This window comes from Protobothrops mucrosquamatus, unplaced genomic scaffold (genome assembly GCF_001527695.2).
Source record: "Protobothrops mucrosquamatus isolate PMUCROS unplaced genomic scaffold, P.Mucros_1.0 scaffold653, whole genome shotgun sequence".
Taxonomy (NCBI): Eukaryota; Metazoa; Chordata; class Lepidosauria; order Squamata; family Viperidae; genus Protobothrops; species Protobothrops mucrosquamatus.
In genome coordinates this window covers 586,858-600,310 of record NW_015386942.1, presented here as the reverse complement: position 1 = coordinate 600,310, position 13,453 = coordinate 586,858, and the positions used below count along the sequence as shown (strand labels likewise).

Sequence of the window (13,453 nt, the reverse complement as noted above, 5' to 3'; positions counted from 1 at the left end):
TAGGGGATTTTATAGGGGTTTTAATTACTTTTAATTGGACATTCTCAAATATTTTGTTTTAATTGAATTTTAACTGGGTGTAATATTGTGTATGTTAGCTTTTTATCATTTGTCAGCCGCCCTGAGTCCGAAAGGAGAAGGGCGGGATATAAATGCAATTAATAATAATAATAATAATAATAATAATAATAATAATAATTTGCTTCTATATAATTTCTTGTTAAAAAAAAGGGCTTTTTGTCTCTGTCTGCAGTTCTTTGTTACTGTGATGTTGGATTTAAAATTCAAAAATCTGAGACTTGCTGGGGCAGATGTTACTGGGCTAAGTGTGCTTTACATATTCTTTTGGCAAGAGAACTTCTTGAGACATGATATCTGAGAGGAAGGACGTGTTATTAGATACAACTTTTCCCTTTTGCTTATTTCTCTATATTCCTAGGAATCTCTGCGAGCCTGCATGGATAATCCCAAGATCAACACCCAAGATAGAAATAAATTGTTTCGTTATCGTACTCTTCATGCAGCCTTCCAGGCACTTCACACATTCCAGAAAAAAATTGGTCGACTTCCTAGGCCTCAGAATCGGGTAAGTCTGGCCTACCTACCTATCCAGCTATTTACTTTTTTCCCTTTCTCTTTCCCTTCCCTTCCCTTTCCTTTCCCTTCCCCAGCCAAATCTATTCTTCAACCTCAGTCATTATTATTTGGCAGGCAGATGCAGATATGTTAATAGAGCTGGTGAGGACCCCAGCTATGGATGCTATGGATCAGGAACAAGAGAATCTGATACGGACGTTTGCATATGGATGTATGGGGGATCTGAGCCCTATGAATAGCCTTATTGGAGGCCTTGCTGCCCAAGAAGTCCTAAAGGTGAGTGGCAGAACTTTAACAGCAGGCAGAAGTTGATTGGCTGATTTGATTGGTTTTAAAAAAAATATTAAAGAGACAAATAGTAATTAAGCATCAACTAAAATATGGTTTTAAAAAGAAAATGAAAACAAATAGGAAAGGGAAATAACAAAAATGAAAGCAAATGGGAAAAAGAAAAGGATTTGTGGTATGATAGAAAGTGAACATTTTGGAATATATGTTCACTTGTGAGAGAAATACCAACATTTTAAAGTCCATACTCACTGTAATTATCTTCTGTTTAGCCAATTAATGGGTGGGGGGGAGGAAGAATGTCAATTCAAGATGAATACCTATTGAACCAAGGATTTACTCTCATTCTCAAGACTAGAACAAGACTTAAAGAGTAGGGTAAATCTGACCTGTGTTACCCCCTCCTCTTCAGTAACTCTTATCCCTGATGAACTTTTCCATGCTTTCCTTTCCTTAGCCTTTTGGCTAAGATAAAGTGTGTGTGCAGCATGGCATAGCGGCAGTCCTTGGTTAATGGCGGTAATTGGGACTGAAATCTCCACTGCTAAGCAACACGGTCATAAAGTGTTGTGTCACATGACTTTAACACTTAGCAATCCCTTAGCACCTGCCTGAGGCATCCCATGCTTCTTACCTTTCTGCACTGACTCTCTACTCTCTGCTTGGCTTTCTGCTCCTCCTCGTCTCGGGGGGCTGGCTGAAAGAGCTGTCTGCTGAAGGAGTTCATATCCCCTCCATGCATGGAAGTAAACACTTTCTGGACCATCATTAAGTGAACTGTCACAAGGCAGAGACTACCTGTAGTTCCAAAAACTTCTATCTACTATAGGAATTGTAGTCCACATACTATCTGCAATCATTTCCCATAGATATTTCTGATGGATTTCCATTTTATGTGTGTGATATTAATCATGTTACACTAAACTGAATTTTTATTACATAATAATAGGAAACATTGTTGTGCCCAAACCTTTAATTATTAAGGACATTGTCTTAAGCGTTAAGGAAATTCTGCTAAGACGTGCCTTTGCATAAAAAGCCAGTGGTCCAGTAATTGAACATCTGGATTTGGTAAATCCAGGTTCAAGTCCTCACTGAGTGATAAATTCAGTTTCTCTCAGCATAGTAAACATCATAAAATGATTGCAAGGTTAAAATGAGAGGAGCTCCTGGAGAAGTTCATTGTAGGTCAGTGGTGGCGAACCTATGGCACGGGTGCCAGAGGCGGCACTCAGAGCCCTCTCTGTGGGCACGCGCGCTGTCGCCCCAGTCCTAGGCCTTCAGCTGGGTTTTATAAAATCTTTTCGCTTTAGAAACGCCGCCATGTGCAAAAAAAAAAAAAGGTTCAGTCAATTTCAACTTCTCGCGGGAAAAATAGATCTTTCAAAGTTGAAATTGATTGATTGAACTTTTTAGTCTCACTCAGTCTGCCGTTACCACCGCAGCCGCGCCCAGCCAATTGGCCACGCCCAGCCAATTGGCCACACCCAGCCAATGGGCCACACCCACCCGGCACTCAATGATGCATAAGTGGGTTTTGGGGTGCAGTTTGGGCACTCGGCCTCTAAAAGGTTCGCCATCACTGATGTAGGTTATACCCACAATAATTAATAATCATGCTAGCAATATATAATATAAAGTAGTAGTTTTAAAAAGCTATAAATCAGGAAGTCTCAAGGTTTCACCTCTTTTTAATATCTGCCCTAGGTAAGCCAGTCTTTTTCAACCTTAGTATTCCTCATCTGCAAAAGAAAGTACAGAAACATAATATTGACTTAACTTACAAGATTCTTGAAAGGATTAATTAATAAAATACACAAAGTGCTTTGAATGCATGAGAGCAGTATACAATATTAGGAATAACTATGAATTTTTATAGGAAACTAAAAGAAATAGTTTTGAAGCTGCATGAGAAGTTTTCCATCCATTGTGATGGCTTTGCTAATCATTTTTGTAGCTGTACCTGAACGAGTTGTCTTGGGCTTCCCATTGAGAATTGCAGCTGCCCTACTGGCTTTGGTCCTAGTACTGAAATTCAGCTTTCTGACTGCCATTAACTGGCTTTGTACTGGGCTTGCCAGTGAAGGATGTCCATTATTTTTTTTTAATCGAGGCATGATTAAGAAAGTTTGGCCTCTTGCAGTCTGGACATCTTTTAATTTTCAAGGTGTTTCTGCCACAATATTTAGCCATAATTGTGGAGCCAGACAACATGATATTCCTTTCGTGACCAGCTTGTGGTGTGTCTTTATTTTGTTCTTCCTTCTTGCTCATCTGGAATGGTGGACTCACAGATCCTCTAGCGCAGCGGTCCCCAACCTTTCCAGCTCTGCGGACCAACAGCGGCAGGGGAGCTGGACGGCGGTAGTGAGGGGGAGGGGATGGTTTCACATGCGCAAATGGAGTTTTGTATGCCCGCCTGCCACTTTTGCGGCCCGGTTTCCAATGGGCCATGAACTAGTACCAGTCCATACACTGGGGGTTGGGGACCTCTTGTGTAGCCTGAGGGCATGGTTTTAGATAAAAGCTGGGTTTTTCTAATCTGAGAACTCAACTAAGGAAGATGTATACTACTCATAGATTGTCCAAGCTATTGTTAAGAGAGATGACAATTAAAGAATATTTAATGTTAATTTTTACTACTCACACTGGCATGGTTTTTGCTTTAACTCCAGTATTGTCCATCTAATTGTCCTAATTGGACAATTTTCTGTCCTAATTGGAATGGATTACAATATGTGGAATGGATTTCAAATTAGTGGAACTACTTGCCTCCAGAAGTTGTGGGTGCTTCTTCAGTGGAGGTTTTTAAGAAGGGATTGGGCAGCCATTTGTCCAGAGTGGTATAGGGTCTCCTGCTTGGGCAGAAGGGTGGACTAGAAGACCTCCAAGGTCCCTTCTTATAAAATGTTATAAAATCCAACCAGATGAAAGTATGTTTTGTTCATAATTTATAAAATGTCCACCAGATGGCAGTTTATGCTTTTAAACCATTTTTAAGGAATGATAGGAAGCTGAGCTCTCTTTTAGCTGATCTGTTTCTCTCAGTTGCACCAGAAGGAGGCCAGAGAAGAGAGGAGAAACTCTTCCTCCACAGACCGCTGTTTAGAAGGGTGGCCACTTAAACATCAACCCAAAGAGGAAATGCATCTCAAGAAAAAAAATATATGCTGATTTGCATCATACTGTATACAGCTCATTTATAATTACATTGTTTGGGTGTTTTAGGTGTTTCCCTAAGACACCATATGTTCCCGGGTGGGTTAGGATATTGGATGTTTCCTTTGCTGTCCTTTTATGACCTTGCATTCATGGTTCTGCAAGTGGCCAGAGATAGCAGGGCCATCTGCACGTATTCACAATTGATACTTCCTATACTGTCCCCTAAATCCAGGTCAAGAAGATTACAGCAGGGGTCTTCAAACTTGGTCCTTTTATGACTTGTGGACTTCAACTCCCAGAATTCCTCAGCCAGGCACGTTGAAGTCCACAAGTCATAAAAGGGCCAAGTTTGAAGACCCCTGGATTACAGCCACATGATAGATGAGCAACTTTTTTGTCACTGGACAAGATTCCTAATACAGAGGTGTTTTTTGAAGAGTAATAAGAAACATGACCCTCTTCTATTTAGGCCCCATTTGCTCCTCGGCATACAGTCATGCCAGCCATATCGCCATGGATGTGTCTCCAGACAATGCTGCCTCCCTTGGCTAAGAAAGGGAGGTGAGCATCGCTCCTTAGAGTCGGACACGACTAGACAGGGGAAACCTTTACCTTTACCGTTATCCTGTGCCTAAAGGTCTTCACTGTACACTCTCTCCTAGGTGTGAGTGGTGCATTTTCAATTGGCCATAAGGCTGGTTTCATACTTTGTGAGGAAGAGAGAATAAATATAATAAAGGCTTTATCATGTATCCATTTTTGCATACAGGGAGTCCTCAGCTCAAGACTGGTTGCTCAGTAGTAGTAGTAGTAGTAGTAGTAGTAGTAGTAGTAGTAAAGTTGGAAGGGACCTTGGAAGTCATCTAGTCCAACCTCCTGCTCAGGCAGGAAACCCTATACCATTTCGGACAAATGGCTGTCCAGTCTCTTCTTAAAAACTTCCAGTGTTGGAGCATTCACTGCTTCTGGAGGCAGGTTGTTCCACTGGTTAATTGTTCTAACTGTCAGGAAGTTTCTCCTTAGTTCTAGGTTGCTTCTCTCCTTGATTAGTTTCCATCCATTGCTTCTTGTCCTGCCTTCAGGCGCTTTGGAGAATAGCTTGACTCCCTTTTCTTTATGGCAGCCCCTGAGATATTGGAACACTGCTATCATGTCCCCCCTTGTCCTTCTCTCTGTTAAACTAGACATACCCAATTCCAGCAACCGTTCCTTATATGCTTTAGCTTCCAGTCCCCTAATCATCTTTGTTGCTCTTCTCTGTACTCTTTCTAGAGTCTCAACATCTTTTTTACATCGCGGTGACCAAAACTGGTTTGCAGTCACGATGGCTGTTGTAAAATGTTGCAGGTCACCGCATTTCTGGCTCTTGGCAACCTGTCCACATTTAAAACTGGTTGCCAAGTGCCCTGTGATCTTGTGGTGGCCATTTGCAATCTTCACTGCCAGCTTCCTCAGAAAGTCATTGAGGAAACAAGCAGGGAAAGTCACAAGTGAAGAGGATTTGAGGTCCAGTCTTCCGGCACTCTGACAGACTTCACCTCCCCTTCATGCAGGGAAGGAAACCCTCATGGGCGCTGGAGGACTGGACCTCAAGTCTGGTGAAAGCACCTAGCAAACGCCATCCTTCTCACAATTGTTCTCCTCAGTGGTGAGGGACAGGATCTGGCTCTCCTGGGTGTGATGGCTGCACCGTACCCTGGAGGTCTGGGTTCTCTCCCTCGCGCTTCACTTAACAACCACAACTGGGAGAACCAGGATTGTGATTATTGAGCAAAGCGGTCATGTGGCATCTTGCTTAATAACCACTTTGTTCAAAAACCAAGATTCCAGGCCCACTTGTGGTTGCAAATGGAGGACTACTTGTAAAGCTAAATGTCCTCCTCTTGGCACTTTGTCTTACTGCATGCTTCCTACTGTACTTTCTGAGAAGCACAATTTGGTCAGTGTAAATGTAATTATAGGATACACTGAGGAAACCTGTGATTCAAACCTTACCTCTGTAAGCCCTTTTGCAAATGATTATGAGGCAGCTTCTGATTCTACCAGATAAATGGCACAGAGCAGTTTATCTTTTTAATATCTTTTTGTGATAAGCAAAACCTGTAAAGAGCTTTTGGAAAAAAACAGGGAAGCTAAGAAATAGGAGATGGTGTCTCAACCATTACAACCCAGGTAAAATTCCATAAAGGAGGCAGACCGATTGCACAAAAGACACTTCATCAAGAAACAACCTAAGATTTTATCTTTTATCTTTTATGAATTGATAAGAGACTTGTTGAAGCCCTTACTCAGAGCTCTGACACACACTGACTACTGAAAGTCAAAATATATTGGTAACTAAATAGCTAAAGTCTGGCCAAATGTATTACTAATCACGAGATATGTAGAGCACCTTAGGGGAAATTACTTGGGATTTTTCTAGCTGATTCTCTAGATATGTCAAACGATGGATAAACCTAAGGATGTAGCCATTGTAAGACACTCCTACAATGGCCAAATGTTAACTTAAAATAGAAGAAATGTATAAGAGAGTGTAAAGATCAGGATTCTGAGGAGTTCATCAGACAAAAATGTGTTGCAATATAACGATTATAGTCTTGAGCAAGAGTGGGTAAGAGAAGCAATGCCATACTTTCCTTTATTGAGATTTAATTTACCGGACTAAAACCATGGAAACTTAAAAGCTGGTTTTGGGCTTGTCACCCTCTCTCAGCAAACCTCTGGGGTTTTTTTTTTTGCAGTCATCACAATGAAGATAAATCCCCATGTAAGCTGGCTTGAGCTTCTAAAAGAAATACAGGCTGGATAGAACTCTAATATTACTTACATCTAGTGCAGCCAAGTTAGGTTTTCCTGTAACATTTCCTCTCTGAACTGTAGTCTTCTCACACATAACTGGCTCCCTCCAGCTATCATTCTTCTTTTAGGCTTTCTTTCATTCTACTGTGTCTACAGTCCTGGCCCTAAAGTTCTTCAGTCCTGGAATTTCCCAGTTTGATTCATGCTGAGCCATAACATGGTTTGGTTAGGTTTTTCTTTGGGATATTTGATTTAGTATGATATGTGAAGGTAGCCATTGTAGTTTGTAGACAATGACTTACAATATGACATTCTTATGTTTGGTTGCACAGTCAGACAGTTATTTAGACTGGTTTTGGCATTTGTATCCACCTGTTGAGTCCTTCCTAAGGATCTGGGGTAGGCAAATGTGGTTATTTGATGGTGTTAAAGATATCCTCACAGGATGTAAGATGTTCCAAGGAAAACTGCCTTTTGCAATTGACTGATGGTGATTTTTATCAATGCCCTTGATGTTCAAATGGTGCTCCAGATTTTTGGGGACATGTTGGTTCTATCTTTGTTTTCTTTGGTGTTTTTGTGATTTTTCACCAAGTTTTTTTTTTTTATTCTGCTGTTTCGAGTACTGCAATGTCCACTATCCAGATTTTTTTTCAATTTCTTGGGGATATTCCAGTGCACTATTGTTGCTACTTAGTCATGCTGTTGTTTATAGTCAGTCTGTGTGATCTTCTTGCAGCAACTAACCAGGTGTTCACTGTTTCTTCAGCTTCTTTGCAGAGACAGCATTTGCCATCTGTTGCTGTCTTCTCAATTTTGGCTTTGTATGAATTTGTTTTTAAGGCTTGGTCTTGTGCAACCATGGCTGGTTCAGGAATTCTGGGAGTTGAAGTCCACGAGTCATAAAAGAGCCAAGGTTGCCTACCCCTGGACTAGAGTGATGAAGAAGTACCAATCTTCCCTGATAGGCTTTTGTGCCTTTAACAGTTGGGTAGAAGACCAAACACCAACAAGATGTGATTTTTTTTTTCTGAATAACAAGACGGAATAAGCAAAAACATCATGTACTGAAACTGGGCCTGCTTTACAGCTTAAGATATAGATATGTTGGATTCCAGCTTCCACGATGTTCATTATAATATTTCGCTTGAGCAAAGCTTCTATGTTATTTTGCTTGCAGGCTGTCTCGGGGAAGTTCACCCCTTTGGAGCAGTGGCTGTACTTTGATGCCTATGAATGCCTGCCTGAAGGGGAGCAGCTGACAGAGACAAACTGTGCCCCAGTGAGTAGAGTTACATTCTGTAGTTTGCCTTTTTCACCCACCCACCCCAAACTACTCAGGTCTGACCCATCACGACTCGGTTCAGAAAGGTTTCCACTAGTGGCTGTCAGAAACATTTTTATTTCTCTCTCTTCCCTGATGCTGAGTTCCATAAAGGTAGCCAACTAGACTTTCTGAGAATGCCCTTGAGAAATGGGGCTGGTTTCATTTTGCCTCCGGTCTGGAATGTTCCTGTTCTAACGCTTGGCATCTCCGTCTCTGACAGTGTGCTAGTCGCTACGATGGGCAGATTGCTGTCTTTGGGGCTGACTTCCAAAAACGACTTGGGAAGCAGAAGTATTTCCTGGTGAGTAAGGCATACAACTCCTGTAGACCACATTCTGAAACAACATTCTTTACTGCACACTAACTAGGTTCATTATAATGTGTGTGTTTGGTTTGGGCAAATTATGCTGTGTGCTGAGTTCCTATTTTTGTTGTCTGTTGTCTCTTCATCTCTCATTTATCTTATCTGGGATGATACATCTACAGCTCTTCCAATTGACCTTTGTGGTTCCAATAATTAAAACAAAACTTTTTTTGATGAGCTAATTTCTCATGCAGGCCAGGAAACCACATTTTCACCCAGAAGCTGTTGAAAGAGAATGGTTAAACTTTGGTGCCTTTTCTTCCAGTTTTTCACAGCAGAGGGAGCATTTGATTGTTTTTTAAGCCTGAAAGGGTGCACCAAAGGAAGAATTATTATTTTTCTATGATGAGGCTTAGATTGTTCCTGCAGCTGTTATTGGTTTAGTGGGTTCTGGGTTTTGTTTTTTGTTTTTTTTGAGGGGATGGTGGTAAACCTATCATTTGCTGGCTGAACTGCTGCTGTAGATATCAGATTTTATCCTAATTAACAGATTCCTGATTATCAAAGAAAGATTCCAGATGTTGAAACTATTCCCACTAGATAATGGGACAAAATTATTATAGCAAAGGTAATGAAGTCTTAAATTACAGCATATTGCTTTTTTTGCAGATCTGAATTCAAGGATTTTTGGAAAATTCAGCATGGATCCCTAAGTATCAGGAAGGAAGCAAACAAGCCTAGAGGGATTGATACTGATCAAATTTCTAGCCTCCATGAGAATATTTTTGAAAAATAGACAGGGACCAAGATACACTCTTGCCAGATACATTCACATTTTGCAAAATCTTTCCTTTTATTCTTTTGCATGACTGTGTTATTGAAGGGAGTGTGTGAGATCACCACTATAACAGGCTTTGTGCTGCTGAGTCACATTCTGTTAATCCTGGACTTCACAGCCATTTTAGAAACAGCTGATAAATAGTTGATTTATAAGATAAAAGAGGGTTGGGTTGACATTGCATCCCGGTTTTACTCCTTTTTCTTGTTTGAAGGCCCTTGCATAGTTCATATATGTTTCACACAATAGAAGAATTGTCATATGGATCCCATGAATTTGTGAAGTTTCTTGTCTGTGTCTGTATTCCATGGCAAAATTAAGAGTTAATCTAGTGTACCAGCTATAATGGAAACATACTAAAATCATGTGTTTCTCATTGGTTTTTTTTATAAATTTTGGGCTAATTGATATCTGCAATATAAAATGTGATCAGGAGTTCAATTTTTAAAATGAGAGATCATTCTGTATGACATTTCTATCCTTCTCCCAGAATTGCATTCAGAAAGTTTTGAGACTTTTGATAGCAGTTTTCTTGTGTGAATACTTCTGTCCAGGCTTTGTAATTGCCATGCACGCTTTCTTGAAATTGCATGAGAGTTAGGCTAATAGTATGCAGATGGAGAAAAGGTGTACAGGACAGGTGTGGATCAGAACCAACCATATATAATTTGAGAAGCTATCTCCAGTTTCTGATATAGTTCCAAAATGTCATGGGGTCTCAAACAGTCTTATTATGAACAACATCTTTAGGTAGGAGCAGGTGCGATTGGCTGTGAACTCTTGAAGAATTTTGCAATGATTGGCTTGGCTGCTGGCGAGGGTGGGAAGATCACTGTGACAGACATGGACATCATTGAAAAGTCCAACCTGCACAGGCAGTTCCTATTTCGACTACAAGATGTATTTGTAAGTAATGCAAGCAAGATGGCGGGAAAACAGTTGCGAGAAGAGCGTTAACTTTACAAACTTTTGAGTTTTGCTGCTGGTCAGAATACTAGCAACTTGATTTTTAATATAAAAGTCTTTTTTTTACTTGACTTCTATTTTTGTACTTTGGTCAATGACCAATTTTAATCCTAGATCTAATCATGTTTCCTTTGTTTCTATAGAAGCAGAAGTCAGAAGTGGCTGCAAATGCCATAAGACTTATGAATCCCAATATCAATATAATAGCTCAGCAGAATCAGGTTGGCCCTGACACAGAACACTTCTATGGGGATGACTTCTTCCTGGATTTGGATGGTGTAGCCAGTGCCCTGGACAGCTTTCAAGCCAGTGAGTCCTTCAATCATAATGGGAATGAGTCTCTATGGGTAAACTGTTCCAGTCTTCCACAACGTAATTGCTCCTGGATAAATTGGGATGTCAACTCTCTAATGCTGCCCGCCATCACCAATGATGGTACTGTACTGGGAAATTTGAAAGTAGTAACCCCAGTACCTCTGAAACATTCTAGTTTGAAAAATGCATGTATGTATATACATTTATATACTTGCATATATTTCACGCTGCTAAATAATATTTTTGTATGAGTTCTCTTAATTTTAAGGGAAAGGTAAATTTTGACAAGATAATAAAATATAAGGGTTATTCCTATGATACAAAGATCAGAATAATTAAAGCAGCATTTTTTTCCTTTAAGAATGTATGGCTTTCAAAGTTATATGTACAGAAAGAGTGAGAGAAAGAAGATAGAATGATAGACTAGGGATCCTTGTTACTCTCTGAGCTTCGTTGTTTTCTTGCAGACGTTTCATTATCCAAACTAGGTAACATCATCAGTGCTAGTATTAGAATGATAGATTTGGAAACTATTACTAAAGGTACCATGAACTGCAAGAAAAAAAATAATAAATTAGTTGTGGACCAAATAAAAACTGACTACACCTTTGAGACTCACAAGCAGAAACCCAAATGCTTTGGCATGGGATGGGAGTTGATAATGGACTGAATCTCTCTCTCTGTCTGTCTGTCTGTCTGTCTGTCTGTCTGTCTGTCTCTCTCTCTCTCTCTCTCTCTCTCTCACACACACACACACACACACACACACATCCCTATTGAACTTGGAAGGAGGAAGGGAAAACAATATATAAGGTGGATGAACAGGATCAATTACTGCAAAAAATTATTCAAACAACTATAGGTTTCTATTGTAGACAGATTGGTGAGCATTGTCTATGGAGTCATTAGGAATCAAGGCTGAATTGAGGGCATCTAACTAATCAATTAAATTTGCGTAATATTTATCCATCACTCATACCATGATTTGGAGTATTCAAAACATGGCCTTACTAAAGAATGTTTATTTCTGAAGTTTATATACTTTATATACTTTGGATTTTGTCTTGGTTTTCTTCCAGTTCTCTTCTTCAGAGAATGAAGGAAGACATGAAGCAATCAGCTCTTTTTTTGCTTTCAACTTTGATTTCCTCAAACTTTCAAAGGAAAGTGACTTCAGCAAGCCACAAATGGCTGTTCTTGTGTTTCTTGACCTCTTTCTCTCCTAGAAGTTAGTTAGCTATGGAAATAGAATCACCCAAAGAGGTGAGCAACACTTTAGGCTTCCCCCTTTTCCTTTCCCTGCAGGAAACTATGTGGGTGAAAGATGTGTGCGCTACCTCAAACCTCTGCTCGATTCTGGGACCCATGGCACCAAGGGACACACCCTGGTCTTTGTGCCTCACCTGACAAAGACACATGGACAAATTCAGGATGGGGACAGAACAGAGTTCCCTCTCTGCACTCTGCGCTATTTCCCCAGCAACATCGAGCACACCATTCAGGTACAAGGACTGTTTTTCCATAGCCCACGCTACTCTTTCTTCTGCCCCTCATCAACTCTGCTCCCCTCCCTTTCTCTCCAGTTGAGCCATCCCTGAAAGAGGGAAAGCTCCCTTCTTCTGCCTGGCCCTTTAGCTTCATTTACTCTTTCCAGGCAGCTGGGCAAGAACTAGAGTGGCTGTTAGTGGTTTGATGACAGGAGATAGGGTTCAGCTGTTTTCACCCATAAGCTAAGCCAAAATTCTTCACCTCAAGAAAATCTTCAGCTGTTTCTTCCCAATTCACAGAACAGAGGCAGCAAGAGTAGGCTTTTCCAGATTTCAGGATTCTGAGGCTTTTCATGCCCCTATTCGATTCCCCTTCGCCTCCCAATAGTGGAAGGTTCTGTCTGGGCATTTGATTGGAGAGCACTTTATATCTAGATTAGAGGAGTAAATGCCTAACTTTAGGGATCTGTGGTACGTGTTAGCCCAGAAAATAGTGGCAGGCAAGATACTCGGAGCCTGCTATCCAGTACTTGCTATTTGCGAGTGCATCTTGCAGATCATAACAAAACAGGCTTAATGCATTTAACAAGAGCAAAATAGATACCCAAACCCACCCCACCTTTTTCTTTTGCAGTGGGCCCGAAATCAATTTGAGGAACTTTTCAAAAAAAGAGCAGAAGATACTAATACATTTCTGAGGTGAGTGTAAGTCTAGATCTTGACAAAGATGGGGTTATAATAATAATAATAACAACAACAACAACAACAACAACAACAACAACAATAATAATAATAATAATAATAATAATAATAATAATAATAATAATAATATTGTGTGTGTGTGTGAGAGAGAGAGAGAATCATGAATAAGCAGTGTTGGGAATCAAGTTGATGTTTTATTCCACTAGCAGGGAACGGGACATTTAGGAAATACTTTATCTCACTAAACAATAGTTGTTCTTAGAATAATTAAACAAAGAGATCTGATTGTTTTGAGAGGCCTATGGATATTTTAACCACAAAATTGGTGCAGTTTTCCTATACTTAAGAAATAAAACAGCTGGGTATTTTCTTTAGTCCATCCATAGTGTATACTTTTAACTCCAGGGATCGCACCTGCCTTGAGAAAGAAGGCATGGAAGCTTTGGAGATGCTGAAACTAGTGAAGATGAGTCTTCGGGAGCAGCCACACTGCTGGCAAGACTGCGTGGTCTGGGCCCGGAGACTTTGGGAGCGTCTTTTCTGTCATGACATCCTGCAGCTGCTGTACAACCTTCCACCTGGATATGTGAGACATGAGCATATCATTTCTACCCTCAACTACTTCCTAGCTTCTTGCCCACCACAGTGCAGCAAATGAAATGGGAATG

At 40.4% G+C, this 13,453-nt stretch overlaps 1 protein-coding gene across 1 annotated transcript in view; it reads left to right on the top strand.

Annotated features, from left to right (window-relative positions):
• Window positions 1–13,453, top strand: part of LOC107289191 (ubiquitin-like modifier-activating enzyme 1) — a 43,086-nt gene that overhangs the window by 8,820 nt on the left and 20,813 nt on the right. The window contains exons 8-16 of the mRNA XM_015817896.1: window positions 440–586; window positions 712–873; window positions 8,027–8,128; window positions 8,394–8,474; window positions 10,066–10,221; window positions 10,425–10,590; window positions 11,902–12,098; window positions 12,718–12,782; window positions 13,191–13,371. Coding sequence (XP_015673382.1) covers window positions 440–586; window positions 712–873; window positions 8,027–8,128; window positions 8,394–8,474; window positions 10,066–10,221; window positions 10,425–10,590; window positions 11,902–12,098; window positions 12,718–12,782; window positions 13,191–13,371 — 1,257 coding nt within the window. The remainder of the gene's footprint in view (window positions 1–439; window positions 587–711; window positions 874–8,026; window positions 8,129–8,393; window positions 8,475–10,065; window positions 10,222–10,424; window positions 10,591–11,901; window positions 12,099–12,717; window positions 12,783–13,190; window positions 13,372–13,453) is intronic.